Source organism: Botrytis cinerea, chromosome 1 (genome assembly GCF_000143535.2).
Source record: "Botrytis cinerea B05.10 chromosome 1, complete sequence".
In the NCBI taxonomy this organism is placed as follows: domain Eukaryota; kingdom Fungi; phylum Ascomycota; class Leotiomycetes; order Helotiales; family Sclerotiniaceae; genus Botrytis; species Botrytis cinerea.
In genome coordinates this window covers 3,627,210-3,642,864 of record NC_037310.1, presented here as the reverse complement: position 1 = coordinate 3,642,864, position 15,655 = coordinate 3,627,210, and the positions used below count along the sequence as shown (strand labels likewise).

The 15,655-nt window shown below is 41.7% G+C and overlaps 4 protein-coding genes across 5 annotated transcripts; 2 read left to right on the top strand and 2 right to left on the bottom strand.

Annotated features, from left to right (window-relative positions):
- The first annotated feature begins 1,680 nt into the window (after positions 1-1,680).
- On the top strand, positions 1,681-3,788 carry BCIN_01g10450 (hypothetical protein). The gene is made up of 2 exons (XM_024690911.1): positions 1,681-2,839; positions 2,893-3,788. The coding sequence occupies exons 1-2, from the start codon at positions 2,424-2,426 to the stop codon at positions 3,212-3,214; spliced, it is 738 nt and encodes a 245-aa protein (XP_024546681.1). The 5' UTR covers positions 1,681-2,423; the 3' UTR covers positions 3,215-3,788.
- Positions 3,789-4,298: 510 nt separating this feature from the next.
- BCIN_01g10440 (hypothetical protein) lies at positions 4,299-8,353 on the top strand. The gene has a single exon (XM_001556443.2). The coding sequence runs from the start codon at positions 4,723-4,725 to the stop codon at positions 7,651-7,653; it is 2,931 nt and encodes a 976-aa protein (XP_001556493.1). The 5' UTR covers positions 4,299-4,722; the 3' UTR covers positions 7,654-8,353.
- Positions 8,354-9,795: 1,442 nt separating this feature from the next.
- Positions 9,796-11,563, bottom strand: BCIN_01g10430 (hypothetical protein). 2 transcript variants are annotated; one of them, XM_024690910.1, is made up of 3 exons: positions 11,401-11,563; positions 10,470-11,335; positions 9,796-10,366 (listed from the first exon to the last, which is right to left on the bottom strand). In XM_024690910.1, exons 2-3 carry the CDS (start codon positions 11,282-11,284, stop codon positions 10,111-10,113), a joined length of 1,071 nt encoding a protein of 356 aa, XP_024546680.1. In that variant the 5' UTR covers positions 11,285-11,335; positions 11,401-11,563; the 3' UTR covers positions 9,796-10,110. The 2 variants fall into 2 exon arrangements, with proteins under 2 accessions (XP_024546680.1, XP_001556494.2); XM_001556444.2 differs by having other exon boundaries at positions 10,470-11,563.
- Positions 11,564-11,775: 212 nt separating this feature from the next.
- Positions 11,776-14,304, bottom strand: BCIN_01g10420 (hypothetical protein). Its single transcript, XM_001556445.2, has one exon. It carries the CDS (start codon positions 13,758-13,760, stop codon positions 12,279-12,281), a length of 1,482 nt encoding a protein of 493 aa, XP_001556495.2. The 5' UTR covers positions 13,761-14,304; the 3' UTR covers positions 11,776-12,278.
- Between the last annotated feature and the right edge of the window lie 1,351 nt (positions 14,305-15,655).

Genomic DNA, 15,655 nt, shown 5'->3' with positions numbered 1-15,655 from the left:
ACCCTGAAGCAGATATGCAACAAAACTTATGAAGTTTCTGCCAGGGCGGTGGGGTTGATTGATCTGATAATGGGGGCGAGGATCTGATAGCTCACAAATGAGGGGAGTTGGAACAATGTATATTTTTACTCCTTTCTCCCCACCCAGTCTAACTACAGATTGATTTACCTTTCCGTTAGAAATATTATGCTCCGTAAAATCTTTCACAATTGAATAGACATCGTCGGCACTATTTCAACAAATCTTGTCATCTGTTCGTTCTCCTGACACAGGCCAATCGCCAAGCATTGATACTCCTGAAACCTATATTTATTGTTCACATCACTGATGTACAATACGAATGAGTAAATAGAAACAGAAACATCACCATCCGTGCATGAATATGATGGACATCTCGTCCAGTCTGGATTTTGCGCGCGAGAATTCTCCAGAAAACGAGCTTTAGCATAACCTTCATGACGATTTGCTGTTATGAGTACCTAGTAATCATACCCCTTTCTTTCCTTTGAGAGATATTAACCATCAATTTGATTTGCAATATCAGAAATTCTTTACCTATCACCAAGGCCTTTGAACAAAATTCCACAAACATCGATTCCAGTGAGTCTATCAATTTGTTCAGATTTGCGAACCAACGCCGTAATCTCGTATTTATTGGTGTTAAATTCACAATCTCTGAAAGATTTCGTCCAAAATGCAACCGCCACCACTATCATTATATTAACTCCAGCGTATTAAAGCGCGTATGATAAACGCCGAGTGGAAAATATACCTGTAACCTGTAGCGCGTATGCTAAACGCTGGGTGGAAAAAACGCACGTAACCTGTAACGCGTATGATGAAATCTCGAATATTCTCAGTCATGGTTTGAATTGTGAAACTTTGTGAAGTATTAGATTCCAATGAAAATATCTGAGCCGAGTAGAGATCAAGATGACCGTGTGTTTGTGGAAAAAGCAAGTGCGCAGAGTAGGTACTAGGTATGTACGAGTACTTCGTAGTAGAATCAATATTGAGGGGTAACGCAATGATGCTGACTGATGTCGCTCTTGTAACTCTTACTTCATCGAGCAGATTTGTGAATATCATATCGCATTGTTTCTGTCTCACTATAGACCAAGCTTCTTCCCGAAATGTACTTCGTACACCGTGCAAAACTTATTCGCGCGATCACTTGGTCACTTGATCTCATTCTCTTAAAGCGACGAAGGTGTGTTCAGTTGTTTCTGAGAAGTGTGTTCGGTTAATAAGGATAATAACCTTACACGAGCAGTATAAGAAAGCATGCTCGAGTAGTATGTATTTATACCGAATCTCGAAATTTGATTGACCCCTGATGAATTAAGCTTCAATTGAGAAAAACATAAGGTTAACAAAATCTTTTAGTCTGAAACTTAATCGTTAACAGTCCACTATAATCCCATAATTCTGTAATTTGTCGAAACGTTCCTGCAGAGCTTACCTGACTTGACCACTTTTACTACTCAACACGGCAAAGTTGTGGGGGGCAGAAGAAACAGAATGGAAACATCAAATTTTCCGATGAAGATGATTGCTGGGTGGGTAGGTATAAGTATGACATATATGAAGGGAATGTAAGGAGTCCGTAGCAGAATGGAGAGGATATACAGCTGTGTCAATGTGGAAATTATATAAACACATAAATATGCCACTAAATATGAAGATATACCACAGTTACTCATTCAAAGGAATAAATACATATAATAAGCAACATCTCGTATTCTTATACTTCCATCTGCCCCCGCAAAAAGTCTGCATGCAGCTTATTATTACAATCGATCTCCACATTCAACCAACCTTGTCCTCCCTTCCCTTCCCCTTCCATCTTTTCTACCTGAGCAAAGGACTCTGTTGCAACACACAACCAACTCAACTCCTTCCACTCGGAAATCCTTCAGATTCCCTTCCTAGATACCAGCCGTCTCTCACATTCGTTCATCCACAATCTTTCATTGACATTATTTTATATGTAAATCGCTCTATTACTTAAGTATATTGACAACACAAACCGAAACAGTCCCAAACCTTGGCATCTTTTCCCAATATTAGCCACTACCGAAATTACTTGGATGGAGAGAAGAAAATAAGTCGTAACACGAGTATCCCTGGACTATGGTCATACCATCACGATCGATCAATTGTTACAGCGTCGAACCCATCATCCATTCTGCCATCCATTCATCCATACATCAAGCAGCGAAACTGGAAGGCGACAATCCAACCTGATATTAAACCCCCTCGAAAACATCTCCTATCCGCATTCCACGGGAGATATCCGCACGCCATATATACCAGATAATTATAGAGACCTGCGAGCGACCAGAAATTGGTGGAAGAGAGGGAAGGCCATCGCAGATTATTGTCGCAATCGCGAAGACTATCGTCTGCCAACATCCTACACAATGTATCGATCCATCCTCTTATTTGCAACGGCAATTCTACCCGCTATTGTCGGGGCCCAACAGTTACAAGATGGTGTAATCGTTCCATTCTCATCCGACCTGCCATCGTGTGCCTCGCAATGTGGACCTCTTTCCGATGTTCAAGGGGCTTGCAGTCCTCCTGCTAGGGCCGATGTCTCTAGTTCTTGTTTTTGCTCAGATTCTAGATTAACACCTTTTCTCGCCGGAACTACTGGAGTATCTCAGGTGTGTGGTGCCGCAAGTTGTACGTCGGATACGGATTTACAAAGTATCGAGACTTGGTACCAACAATATTGTAATACGCAATCGGCATCGACTACTACATCGAGTAGTGGAAGTGCTGCTACTTCCTCGAGTTCATCGGGGTCAAGTTCGGGCAGCGCAAATCAATCTTGGTATGTAATTTTTAAGTGGAAAAAGATGATACAAATAGCTAATCCTCTTCCAGGCTCTCTAGCCATGCGAAATGGGTTGCAATGCTTATTGTACTGGTTGTTGGAATAACAGGGGTCTGGCTTATCGCATTTTATTTTCGAAGACGATATCTCAGGAAGAGGGAAAAGGAAATTGAAATGAGACCGCCGGTTGCTTTGGGACCACATCAACTCCAAAATGCAACAGATGGATACAGATATGGAGAGGGCGCGATTAATGCTGCTGAAGGAGGACATCATAAGGAAGCTGCTAGGTCAACCGTGACATCCAACCCCGCAGAGGCAACGAGAGGTAAACGGGAAAGCAAGAGTCTTCAGAAGAAGCAGAGAAGTTAAAGTATTGGATCTTCAAAATATGATGGATTTCATGACTAGGGCGTTTAACTCGGTGATAGGGTACGGTGTTTGGGGAAAAGTTAAAAGACATATGGTCTTTGTTGAATATATTTAATGGATGGAGCTTTGTTGATACCACGGGTGAATGGTGATAGCGTCACATAATGGAATGTCTTATTCAGTCTGAACAAGTACATTATTGAGGAAGTATCAGATAGGTGATACTGTTAATATTATGAGGTTTCCATACTCATCTGTTGTCTAGTGCAAGGGAATTGGCGGTCGTTGATTACATTTGGTTTCAGGATGAAAATTGGACGACGGTTCTCATCTAATTTGCTCATACACAGAGTATCCAATACTCTAGACTGTCAAACTAGTACATGTAAACTTGAGGAATCTGGTGGGCTGCTATTGTTGAGCTCTATTCCACATTACTAGAAAGCCCATGAGTGAATCTTTCGTTTGTGCATGTTCCCACTCTTCAAAGCTTGAAAGGCAAAGATCCCTTTCCACGGATCTTCTCAGAAAACAACCACGACACGATGTCCATCCAAGCAATCATTCCCATAGAGGTCGTTCTCCTGAGTTTTGGCGTCCTCTTCACTTGTTACATTCTCAACTGCTTGGTTCATGAGACATTCTGGTTCTGCATTGGACTTGAGACTGCTTTCTTCTGCGGTGGGCTGGGAATCTATCTTCTGGCAGTCAATGACATCTATTCCTTCACATTACACTGGGTTGGCAGGAGAGGTCGAAGTATGGTCTAGGAGGGTTGCGATTGGAGCTTGCTTGGGAGAGGAAGAGAGAGAGGAAGATATTCAAGATTCAAGATTCAAGATTCCTCAGGCTCTCCCATTCACTTTTGGAAGTATCACTCATCACTCTTCCCTGGACCCCCTGACTCCAAGTTGATCCGAGCATAGACAGTGAGGAAAGCCATTCACTTTGGATCCACAATCTCCTCTTCTCCTCTTTTTCTGCCTAGAATCTCGAGCTGGTGCCTCCACCATCGACCATTCTTGTTCTGTTCGTATTTTATTTTATCTAGGGAAAGACCTCTGATCTCCGACCTTCGACCTTCGACCTCCTCTTCCCATCCTGGTTCCTCTTTCTTCTACAACAAACAGCCCCAGATCCCAATACCTCTCTCGACGATCTGGAAATACTTGTTCGTCCACGTCCTATCCGACTCTTCTTTTACCCTTTTACCCTTTTACAACTTGAAACTTTGGATCCCTCTACAATACTGCACCTTGCTTTCTACTGATTACTTGCAATATTCAACTATTTACTTGCTTTGAGTCGCATAGACTTCTTCGACTTCCGCGACTACACTACTTCACCTTTTACTTTTCAGATTTTGCAACCCTTCACACTTTGTCTTTACAGCAGAACTCTACCATCTTTATCCTCAATCCAAGCTCTCAAGCTGCTGTTTAACAAAGAACCTATTATTCAAGATAGAATTACTCATGATCTACTAAATCCACCAGGACTACGGAATCATGGATGTACCTTTGTCCTCTCGGAATGGAGACGATTCCTCTAGGCTCGATCATATTGGCCAACAATCTTCTTATGCCACCCCTCCAAAGTTTGGTCTCACTTCACACACACAACGTATCTTAAGCCATGCTAAACATCAGCAAGCAAATGCAGAGTATGCAGGATATCCAGAACTGGTCACAAAGTTGCAAATTCGCATTGCTGTTCTCGAAAACGACCTCGCCCATGCTACAAAAGATAAAGATGAAGCTATCAAGAGCTCCATCATCATCGCGAGAGCATTGGGTAATGTTGCCAATGATCCGGAGTTAATTGCGAGAAAGCTACAAAATCCTGATGCCAAAGAGCTGGAGGAGTTGAGAGTCGCAGTGCCAAGATTAAGAAGAGAAAATGCTATTCTTTGGGAACGCATTGAGTCTCGACAGAGTGATCACATGGAAATCAACGGAAGCTTCACCAATGCTGATTTTAAAGGCAAGAACGTTGACCGATTTTCCTCGGATGAACCCGACTACCATGACCCATTCAGACCACGCACAAGACATCCCGTCATCGATGCGGCCATAAAGAAGATCAGCGCGCGGGAAGAGTCCAGATACTCTCATCACCCAGTCGACTTCAACGAAACAACCCATATTCCCAACACAGTCAATCTTGAGCGAGGTGAAGATGGTAGCTTATCGGTTCCGCCCAACTTTCCCATTCTCCCAAAGAAAAGAACCATCCACGATTACAACACCTCCACGCTCGATGACGTTCTTGCCTCTGATGATGAAGATGAGAATCCGGTAATGAAAATCGAAGATCAGCTTCTCTTGCAGCAACAGGCTCACGCAAATTTCATCAATGTTCCTACACCTGCTGTTCTCAAAGCCGGTTTTGAGTTATCTTCAGCAAAGGCTGTGAGGGGTCATGATTATGCCAATCAAATTCAGGCTAATCGCAATGCCTACTATGATAGGTTCAATACACGCAATTCCCATGCTTCAACTCGTTTCCGATCCCCCGAACTTCCCGATTTGACGCCAGGAACCACTGTCTGGACAACACCTCAGCAGAGAGATGGTGAGATCATGACTCACATGGGCGATTGTGATCCAAAAAATCGCAGCATCCCGGACTATTTCAGATACGGAATCCTTTATGTTCCTGGGTATGAAGATCATGATATTTTGAGGAGTGTCCATATTGGGGGTATTCCGGAGGATATGGACCTGAGGGATGTTCTTGCTAGGGTTAGGGGTGGTAGGATCTATTCGGCGGTTCTATTAAACACAATGAAGTTGACGGGTAGTAAGTCGGCGTTGGTTACGTTTATCAATCAGGAGGACGCCAAAGCTTATGTTGAGTATGCGAATGCTCATCCTATTACGCTCAGAGCAACAGATTCGGATGCTAAAAATGTGGCCAAGGCAATTGTCACACTTATTCATACCCCCACATACCCTTTCTCTCCAGGAAAACTTAAGACGATCTTTGAGTTCAACCGTACTCGCGTCCTCACGGTACCCAACTTTCCTCCAAACATTTCTCTTCGAACTCTCGTGTATGATCTGAAAAATAGAAATGAGTTTAGGGCTAATAGTTTGCTCGAATGGTACATCGATGATGAAGGAACTCTCAGAATGGAATTTTCCAGTATGGATGAAGCTCGGAGTGCTTTTGGTCTTTTAACCAAGTCGAGTGGTTACAGAGAGTTTGTATTGTTTTTGCAATTCGAGAAGGATAATTGTGAAGGAGACTTGCAGGAATTGGAGAGAGAACCTGAAAAGAGAAGACCCATGTTTCCTCAAACAGAACTAGGAGTTAGGATCGACAGACGTGGAAGTGAAGTTGAGGGAATGGGCGATGGTTCGAAAGTGGATGGAGTTGTTGATTCGGTTTTGGTGGTGCAGAGAAAGAGATTGGCGGCATTGCAGAGACAGCATGATCTTATTCCTAGTTTGAGAGGTTCTGCTTTGAAGGCAGGCTCATGGGCTGACGAGGTCGAGGAGGAATTGGGAGATAGTACATCTATTCAAGATTTTGGCCGTCAAGATGAACCAACCGGTACTATCAGACATCGACCACAACGAGCAGATTTCAGTACTGAATCCACACCAACCCTCATCGGAGCATCATCTGACGCCCCAAACAAAGATGACGACCCTTCTTTCGTTACACCAAAACGCGCACCTCGCATTATTAGTGGAAAACAATGGCTTCTTGAGGTTGCTACTGCTGAAGCTTCTTCTCAGAATCCATCTACATCTACAATCTCTAACGCATCGGCACCAACCCCTGTTACACCCACTTCTAACAATTCTACACCTCGACCCCGTCTCATTGTCTCAACCACATCTCTTCCTAAATCCATCACCACAAAATCCTCTTCTCCAAGCTCCGCAGAATACAGCATTCATTCTTTCGCTTCCTCCGCCATTTCCACTACCAATGGTGAGAATACTTCTCTTCCGTTTTCTCATCTCCAAAAACAAACTCAAGCTCTCCAAAACAAGTCTAGACCTTCAGTTCAATTCAGCGGTCCCCGCATCTCCGCCTTTCAACCTGTTCAGTCTGGAGAATCTCACACCAGTTTTCCGATCGAACCAGCTGCATCAACATCAACCCTACCAAGCGAAAATCTTCAAGCCCTCCAAACTTTCAAATCTACAGTTGAAAATGCAGACACAAAGGTTTACTTCGATCTCAATCCTGGAGCTGATACCGAGAAGGCAATTCTGGAAAGTGAGGTTGAGAGTGATTATGACGTACGTGGAAGTTTGAATGGAGGAGAGGTTTTGAGGGAGGAAAAGGGAAAGGGAAAGGAAAATGCAGTCAAGATCAATCCGGACGAAATTGATCTTGATGGAGAATCTGATACAGAGGAAGATGAGAATGAGGGACTGTTTCAAAAGGGATTGAGTCCCCAAGATAAAACCCAGAAATAATATCAAGACAGAGACGCAAATACGATATCTATACTCATTCAACTGATATCGATGGGAAAATCATGGGTTTTACTGCTATTTTTGCTTCTGGATCAAAGACTTACAATGGGAATGGAGTTACGGGCTGAACTTTCAATGCTGGTGCTACTATTAATACCAAGGGTTTACAAAACTTGATGGGAGGGTGTTTTCTATTTCTGCGATGGGATAATCTATTTCACAAATGTTTGCTGGGATAGGTGTTGCACGCGCTGCGTTTAAATAATTCTGCATTGAAAGCGTGAAGCTCTTCTGGATTCTAAGATCTCTTTATTTCTTTTACCTTTTTTTTTCATTCCGGGTTATCGAGGGAGATTTGAGTGAGTAGCTTAATTCACCGATCTATCTATCTATCTTTCCCACATAGACAAATAGATAGATTGGTTACATTCATACATCTCTACCTCCATCTCGAATCACCCAGCAGATAGCAAGAAGAAAAATCAAAGCAAAGCAAAGCAAAATACACATACTCCAATCTTTCGAGATAGAAACCAAACCATCAAACGCGGAATTCACATGAGTCCATGCACACACAGACGCCGTTAGCGAGAGCAATTTCCCAAGCGAACGAGTTATTCCGAGGTCAGATGGAGCTTTCCATATCTATCTAGATAGCTTTCTTAGGTTAATTAATATTTACTTGCCCTGACTGGTATTATAATGAGAATCTGAGAATATGATATAAACGTGTAGTGATACAGCGATGTAAGAAACCCGAGAATAGCCAAATTTTGAGAGCGATAGTGTCTATGATTTGAGATCACCAGGGAGTATACAAACTAATAGAACACTACAAAAGTAGACTTGGAAAAATCTCGCAAGATTCTAATAATTCATATATCTTATTACATGGGAATCATTACAATGATGTAACTATTAGAGATTGCAACAATCAAAAGATAGAATCTGATATCAAATTTGAATTAGAGATAATAATAAAATATCAAAAGTTGAGAGGATAAGAGTGTTGTGTTCGTTTGTGTATTCACTGATGAGTTATTTGAGGTAACGATTTTTTTTTTTTTTTTTTTGGTGTTTTGGTGTTTTGTTGCTGTTTTTTTTTTGTTTTTTGTTTTTTGTTTTTTGAGATAGATGGGAAAGAAAGGTAATGGATAGATTTTTTTTTTTTAAATAATTCATTTGTTATTATGATTTTAATGATGGAATTTTGAATGGGATTGGTGGGCTGTAGATGTAGATGTAGATGTAGATGTAGATGTAGATGTAGATGTAGATGTAGATGTAGATGTAGATGTAGATGTAGATGTAGATGTAGAGTCAAGAACGCTGTGGTAGGAGAATATATGAGATTCTGGGATAGAGAATCTTTTTATTCATTCATCTATTATTTAGTGTAATGTAATATAATGTAGTGGTTTTGTTGTTGTTGTTATTTTTATTTTTGGATCTGGTATGGTTGGTATATATATGTATATATATATATATTTTTCTTTCTTCTTTTTATTAGGGAGTGAAAGGATGGGATGGGATGGGATGGTATGATATGCAGATTTGCGTGACAGGATATGATAGAGAGAGGAGAGAGGAGAGAGGAGATGGCGGTGGATGTTTGGGATTAATGCGGGAGAGAGAGAATAGTGATGATTTTGGCATGAATAGGGGGAGTGCAATTGCAATTGTATCTTGAGAGAGATGATCTGGTCTTTATTCTTGGATCCAGTATCTAATATGGAGAGTATAAGATTGAGCTTTGGGCGTGATGGATATCATTAATTGAGCTACATACTCCTTCCTACAGTTCCAAACCTAGACCGAACTTAGAAGTTGCGCTGCTGCTAAGAGCATGTTATACTGTGAGGGAAACAGTGTCTTAACAATTGTATTCTCTTAATAAGACTTTCGATTTCTTTTTTTGTATATATATACTCTATGTAGGGATTTTTATTCCTAGCTATCTATCCATTTGGTGCATATATATAACTAATAACTATAGCAACTCTCTTATTCATGAGTCATAGTGAAGTAAAGTCTTTTCAAATCGAGGGGTTTCTGCTGGTGAATTAGATGAATTGCTGGTTCTGGATAGAAATCAAAGTCTCCGTATACAGTGTTGCTAATCGTTGGATTTTCTCAGAGATTTGAGTATCCTGATTAACATTGGGATTCTTCGTCATCAGGGGGTAGTAGTATAGAAGAACTATGTGTGAGATATGTTGGAAATTGAATGATGAGATGATCGATTATTGATAATCAAAACACGGCGAATTAATTTTCTTTGACGTATATTCAATTCAAGAGAGTGGGATATATCGAGGAATACATGCAATACTCAAATAGACAGACAATTCCATAGAACAAAACAGATTCGTACTCCCCCCCCCCCCCTTTTTTTTAACCTAGCATCCCCCATCACCATCACCATCACCATCTCCCTCATATTCCCATCACAACCCCTCAAACACTCCCCAAAAACTCTCTCACAACCCCCATATACTTCACCCTCTGATCCACATGCGACAAATGCGCCGCACCATCCAACACAATCCACTTCACTTTGTCAATATGCTCGAAAAATGGCCTCATCGTCACATCTTGTACTTCATCCTCTAGACCATTAATCATAAGCGTTGGGACTTTGATTTTATGCATGTTTGGAATACATGTCCAGTTGCGAAGATTACCCGTCACGACGAGTTCGCTTGGACCGAGCCTTTGTTCTGTTAGTTTAATTGATCCACACACGTATGTCGCGTAGGGGAGAAATAGAAGACGGGGGGGGGGAAGAGATAGAAAGAGAGAAAATCATATCCTACATCGTGCCATAAACCGTCGGATCCTCCACCAGCCACTTCTGCACGGCCACCATTTCCCTCGGCGGCCACGGCCTCGTCAAACTCAAATGTCTCTGATAAAAAACCTCAACCGCAGCTTCATATTCCGGGGACTCATAATCTCCAGTCTCGTCCGCGCGATCCAAAACCCTCTGTACATCCTCGGGAAGTTTATTTTTGAGCCCCGCAACCCCACGCTCGTAGGTCTCGATACTCGCGAGAGTATTCGAGAGGATTAAGCGACGAAGCTGAGAGGAATAAGTAGATTTGATACTCCATTCTGCAGCGAGCATTCCGCCCCATGAATGACCGAGGATATCGAACGGCCGGTCTTGGAGATGGAGATGCAGGATTAGATTATCGAGTTCGCGGATGAAGAGGTCGAAGGACCAGAATTCTTCATCGCCGGCCTTTTCGCGGAGGTGGGTCGAGAGACCGTTGCCGATTTGGTCGTAGAAGATTAGGGGGGTGGAGGGAGCGAGATCAGTGAGCGGGAGGAGGTATTCGTGGGTTGCGCCGGGGCCGCCGTGGAGGATTATGAGCGGTGGGGTGGGCGAGGTGAGGGAGCCGTGGATTTGGTACCAGGTTTTGCAGGGGGTGGAGAGGCCGGGAATCGCGTATTCGGCGGTGCCGGTTTTGGTTGGGATGAGCATTTTGGGTGGTGTGGATGGATGGATTTGTTGAGGGTTTGGTGGGAGATGAGAATGGGACGAGTTGCAGAATTGAAGACTTGGGAATATATACATATATATATCATGCCACTTTATATTCACATGCTTGTGTTGGTCATCCTGCATATAATATGTCGTAGGGATTTTTGGAAAGAAAATCGAACAAGGAAGATGCGTCTGAGGTAATCATAAGCGGTCAGCATTGTGTAAATGAATGAGATAAGTTATTCTAGATCTCCTACTGAAGTATTAGAAAGTAAGCAGCATTCGGTCCATAATCTGATCAATTCGCCAATTAACTACATTTTGTATAGTAAAAATATCATTCTCTTCTATTGATGGATGGTAACCTTAATGGTCAAAGAGTAAATTCGTTCTAGACTTTTCCACTTCCACATTCCCCGCTTGGTTACCGAACCATCGGGTTGAATACCCAACTTGGTAATCTCCCCTCTACCTACCCGGATTAAGATATATCCGAATACCATCTCGAGTTTAGGTACTGTCTACTTGTAATATTTTCTAGAGTCATAGTCATACAACATACAGCTGGTCTATATCTCGAATTTATATATCACTTGCGAGTTCCTATCTCTCCGTCGCTTATCTTCGTAAAATGCCTGGTTAGAAACGTATTAACTTCCAACTAATGAAAATAACAGGTCTCTCTATTGGATAGTCAGGCATCTATCGCCCTATCAAATATACAACTCAAGCAAGCACTGATCTAGTTTGACAAATATAAGAAACAGATATCAACTACTCTGCAGCAAATCCGACGAACCATCTTCACAAACGTAGAAAGTAGGAACATGAAAAATCTCAATTTTCATGTAGATTGACATCGTGATTGAAAATGGTAATATTTGATAGTGGCACAAATGGCAATATAGAAAGAATTCCGAGGCTCAATCAACACCAGATTAATGAAAAAATCATTCCATGTATATCTTACTCCCTCGAAAGACACCTATCCAATTGTCCTAAAACATGGTATCATAGCCAAAAACCAACGCCAATAGCCTATGTTGAGCAACAACAGTTACCAACTCCACTTTCCCCTTCCCTTTCCAATAACCACGCCTTAAATTTCCCTCCCCCAAAACAGAAAAAAGAATCATTAAATCCACCCCTCCACATCAGAATCATCTTCGAAACTCGCTGAACATCGCGAATACTCACTCTCACTATATGCATCTTCTTGATCCACATATGTATCCTCGCCACCAACACATCTTGCTCGTCCTTGCGCTACATATCCATAATCCATTATAACATCATCCACGCTATTAATTAGACTTTCCAATCCCTGGTTCAATTCCTCGTGCCCATGTCCCATGTATGTCGTCTCTGTATTGATCTCGGAAAATCTGATTGGGATATTACCATTTGCTCTTGATCGGGATGGTGGAGGAGTATAAGCTTCGTTTTCGTTGTCATTTAGATCTCTGTGAAAGCGACTCGGCATCATGCTTCTACTCCTCTCTTCTTTCCATCTCAACCTCAATTTTCCTCTTACATCCTCCCATCCACTCACCCTTCCCCATAACCATTTCTTCTCGCATTCCCTTTCGAATATAACTTCCAAATTTCTCTCTTCATTCCTTGATGGTTCTGTAAACCTAAGATCCTGAGCTTGATGCTTGATTCCCCAATTCATTATCGATTCTTCGAGTTGTCTCGATAGTATTGATGATTCCCAATTAGATGAGGAATCAGAACAAGAAAGCGATCCCGGTTGTCTCTCAAAAATGATCTCAATGCTCACCAGTCCCTCCATCTCCAAAAGTGCATTAACGAAATGATTATCGCCAAGTAGCTCACACCATACTTCAAACTCCAGGGCCAAATATTGAATCTTATGTAAATTCCTCGAATACAAGACATGATTTCCGAGATCGGGGTAGAGAGTATGAGAAGAGACGAATATGGTATCTCGAGCATAGTCTATGTAAGCGTATGGATTTGAAGGAAGATAGTACGGCTGAGCGAAGGAGAGTGGAGTTAAAATAGAGAGAGCGAGACGACGAGAGAGACGATTTACGTGTAGGGCGATTGGAAGGGGGGTTTGGGTCGTTAAAGATGGAAGGGGTTCTTCATCTTGTTGCGTTGAAGTTGAGAAGGAAGAGGACGATCGTGGTGTAGATTTTGTGTGTTGATGTATTTCGATAATTTGTGGTTCAGGTAGTGTGTGTCTCCAAATTATTCTCTGAATATCCAGTGGCAATGATGCAAAGTGAGGAAAAGAAGTAGGGGATGCCCACTTGGTATTTGACAACCGATTGCAATCAATATTTGATGCAGACGAGGAGAAAGAAAACTTGGACGAGGTACTAGAAGAACGAGAGAAAGATAGAGAGGGAGGTGCATTCGAAGAGCAATTCCGAGATCGTAAAGGTAATGAAATGGGTCTAGGCCTTTCATCCACAGGCGTTAGAGGATAGGTAAATGTACCGTAGTCATGAGGTGGTTTGACGGCGGCTTTGGGAGTACTGTATTCGAAGGGACTATAAACAGATATTGAACCGGGGGAGGGAAGAAAAGGATCACTGAGATCGACTCCGGGGAAGTTAAAGTCTGCCATTTTGATAACTTTCGACATGTATCAATCCTAAATTGGTAATGCGAATGAATTCGAAAGAACGTGAGACAAGAATGTTTGCAATGAGAAGATTGCAGAACCGAAATATCAGGAAGAAGAACGAAGGATCGAAAGATAGAAAGATAGAAATGCAAATTACTTCTAGTCAAAAGGTTCCGACAAGTCCGAAATAGAACTTGGATGATATGAGCAAAAGTTCCGTTTCTCCTCAAGCTGAGGATGAGTAAACTTAGAAGGCTTCTTATTGTAGCCAAGAACGCTGGCACTGGATACTAAATTTAGGTAAAAAATTCAGCCCAACTAGCTCATTGCACTGCAAAGACCAACTGACATGTAAGCACGGCGATGTCATTAAAAACAGATCCAGAATAAATAAGAAAGCAAGACAGCAAGAAATACCAGCAGAGCAAATATAATAAAACAAATAAAACATAGCCATACAAACCAAAAGATAATGAATTGAGCAAAGAGGCAAAACGAAGTGTGTATGTTCGTGTTCAACAGAAAGCTTGTTGGCGATATGGTGGCTGAGATTGACTGCGACTCTACGAGACCCAATATAAATAACGAGTGAATGTCGCATCTCCACTCTTGAGCCACCCCACCGTGCCCACCAACGATCCAACCAATTAACATCAGCACACGTGAGAAACATGACCATTGAGCGCTTGTGACACGTTTCTCGACAGGTGATTTATGTCAATATGTTATAGTCTTGTTGCATGTCGTAAGAAAAGGGCATTATTTAGATACTCGGCTGTGTTTCCGATTGATTGGGTGTCATCCTAGGGCTATGTATGTCATATCATGTTATCTCTCTTTTCGTAAAGAGCGGGAGAGAACAATCACAACCACAACCATGACCATCGTACGGCGTGACCTCGTCCTTATTAGAGCTGTTTATCCCATACACCAAGTTTTTTTCAATCAACCTCAAATGATAAGATTGGTCAGATCACATTAAAACAACAAATTGTTGCACATCTAGAAATATGCATGTCCCCAGTTCTAAAGACGTTGAAACGATATTCATTCTCGAAGAGCTGTGTGTGATATGATATCAAGCTTTAAGAATATCCCTGGTCTCGGATTGATATCGATAAATCCTGTCTTCTGAGATGTGCAACATTACGGAAAATTCCCAATATGGGGCTGTGTCCGTTAACCTTACACGAAGGTGTTAGATGGTCCCGATCACATGTTCAAGACTATATATAATCTCAGTATCTGTCTATGCAATCTGATATCAGGGATAAGAAATCTGGGTGGGGGTATGTTGAAGAGTGATTGATGAATCGGATTAAAAAAAGTCAAGAAGAGATAGAATTATTAAAGAACCCTTCATTTCTTATAAATAATAGTCAAGCTACCTAGTTAGCCGATGAATGTAATAAATCATCACGTGCTAAACGGGCCTATGTTAGCAGACATGTTAAGTTTTTCAAAGAAGAGAAGAAAAAGAAAGAAAGAAAGAAAAAATCGATTAATGGAAAACAGAAAACTAGCTGCCCTCGAAATCTTTTCGGGAGCAAAGAATTTTCTGGTGTCTTGAACGCGGGGGAGTTCATAGCAAGAATCACTCGAAATACGGGATTGTTGTCATTATTGTTATTATTCTTTTAGTATTTACTTCTAATACAAATCCCGTCTGCTTTACTCTTAGAGACATAGCTCGGTCGATATAAAATCATGCATGCTTTTTGGTCTTTTGTGCGTTTTTAATGTCGTCTATTTTCTATCTTTCTGCCAATAGCTAAGCTAAATTGTTAATGAACAGAGTCAGTTCTTGAATACACAGTCTTTTATTTGTTACTGCGCCAAGCTCGTTAGGGTTTGGGAGGTCTAAGTTAGTGCTGCGAGGATCTTGATGGGTCTGAGCTATGCGGGATTATCTG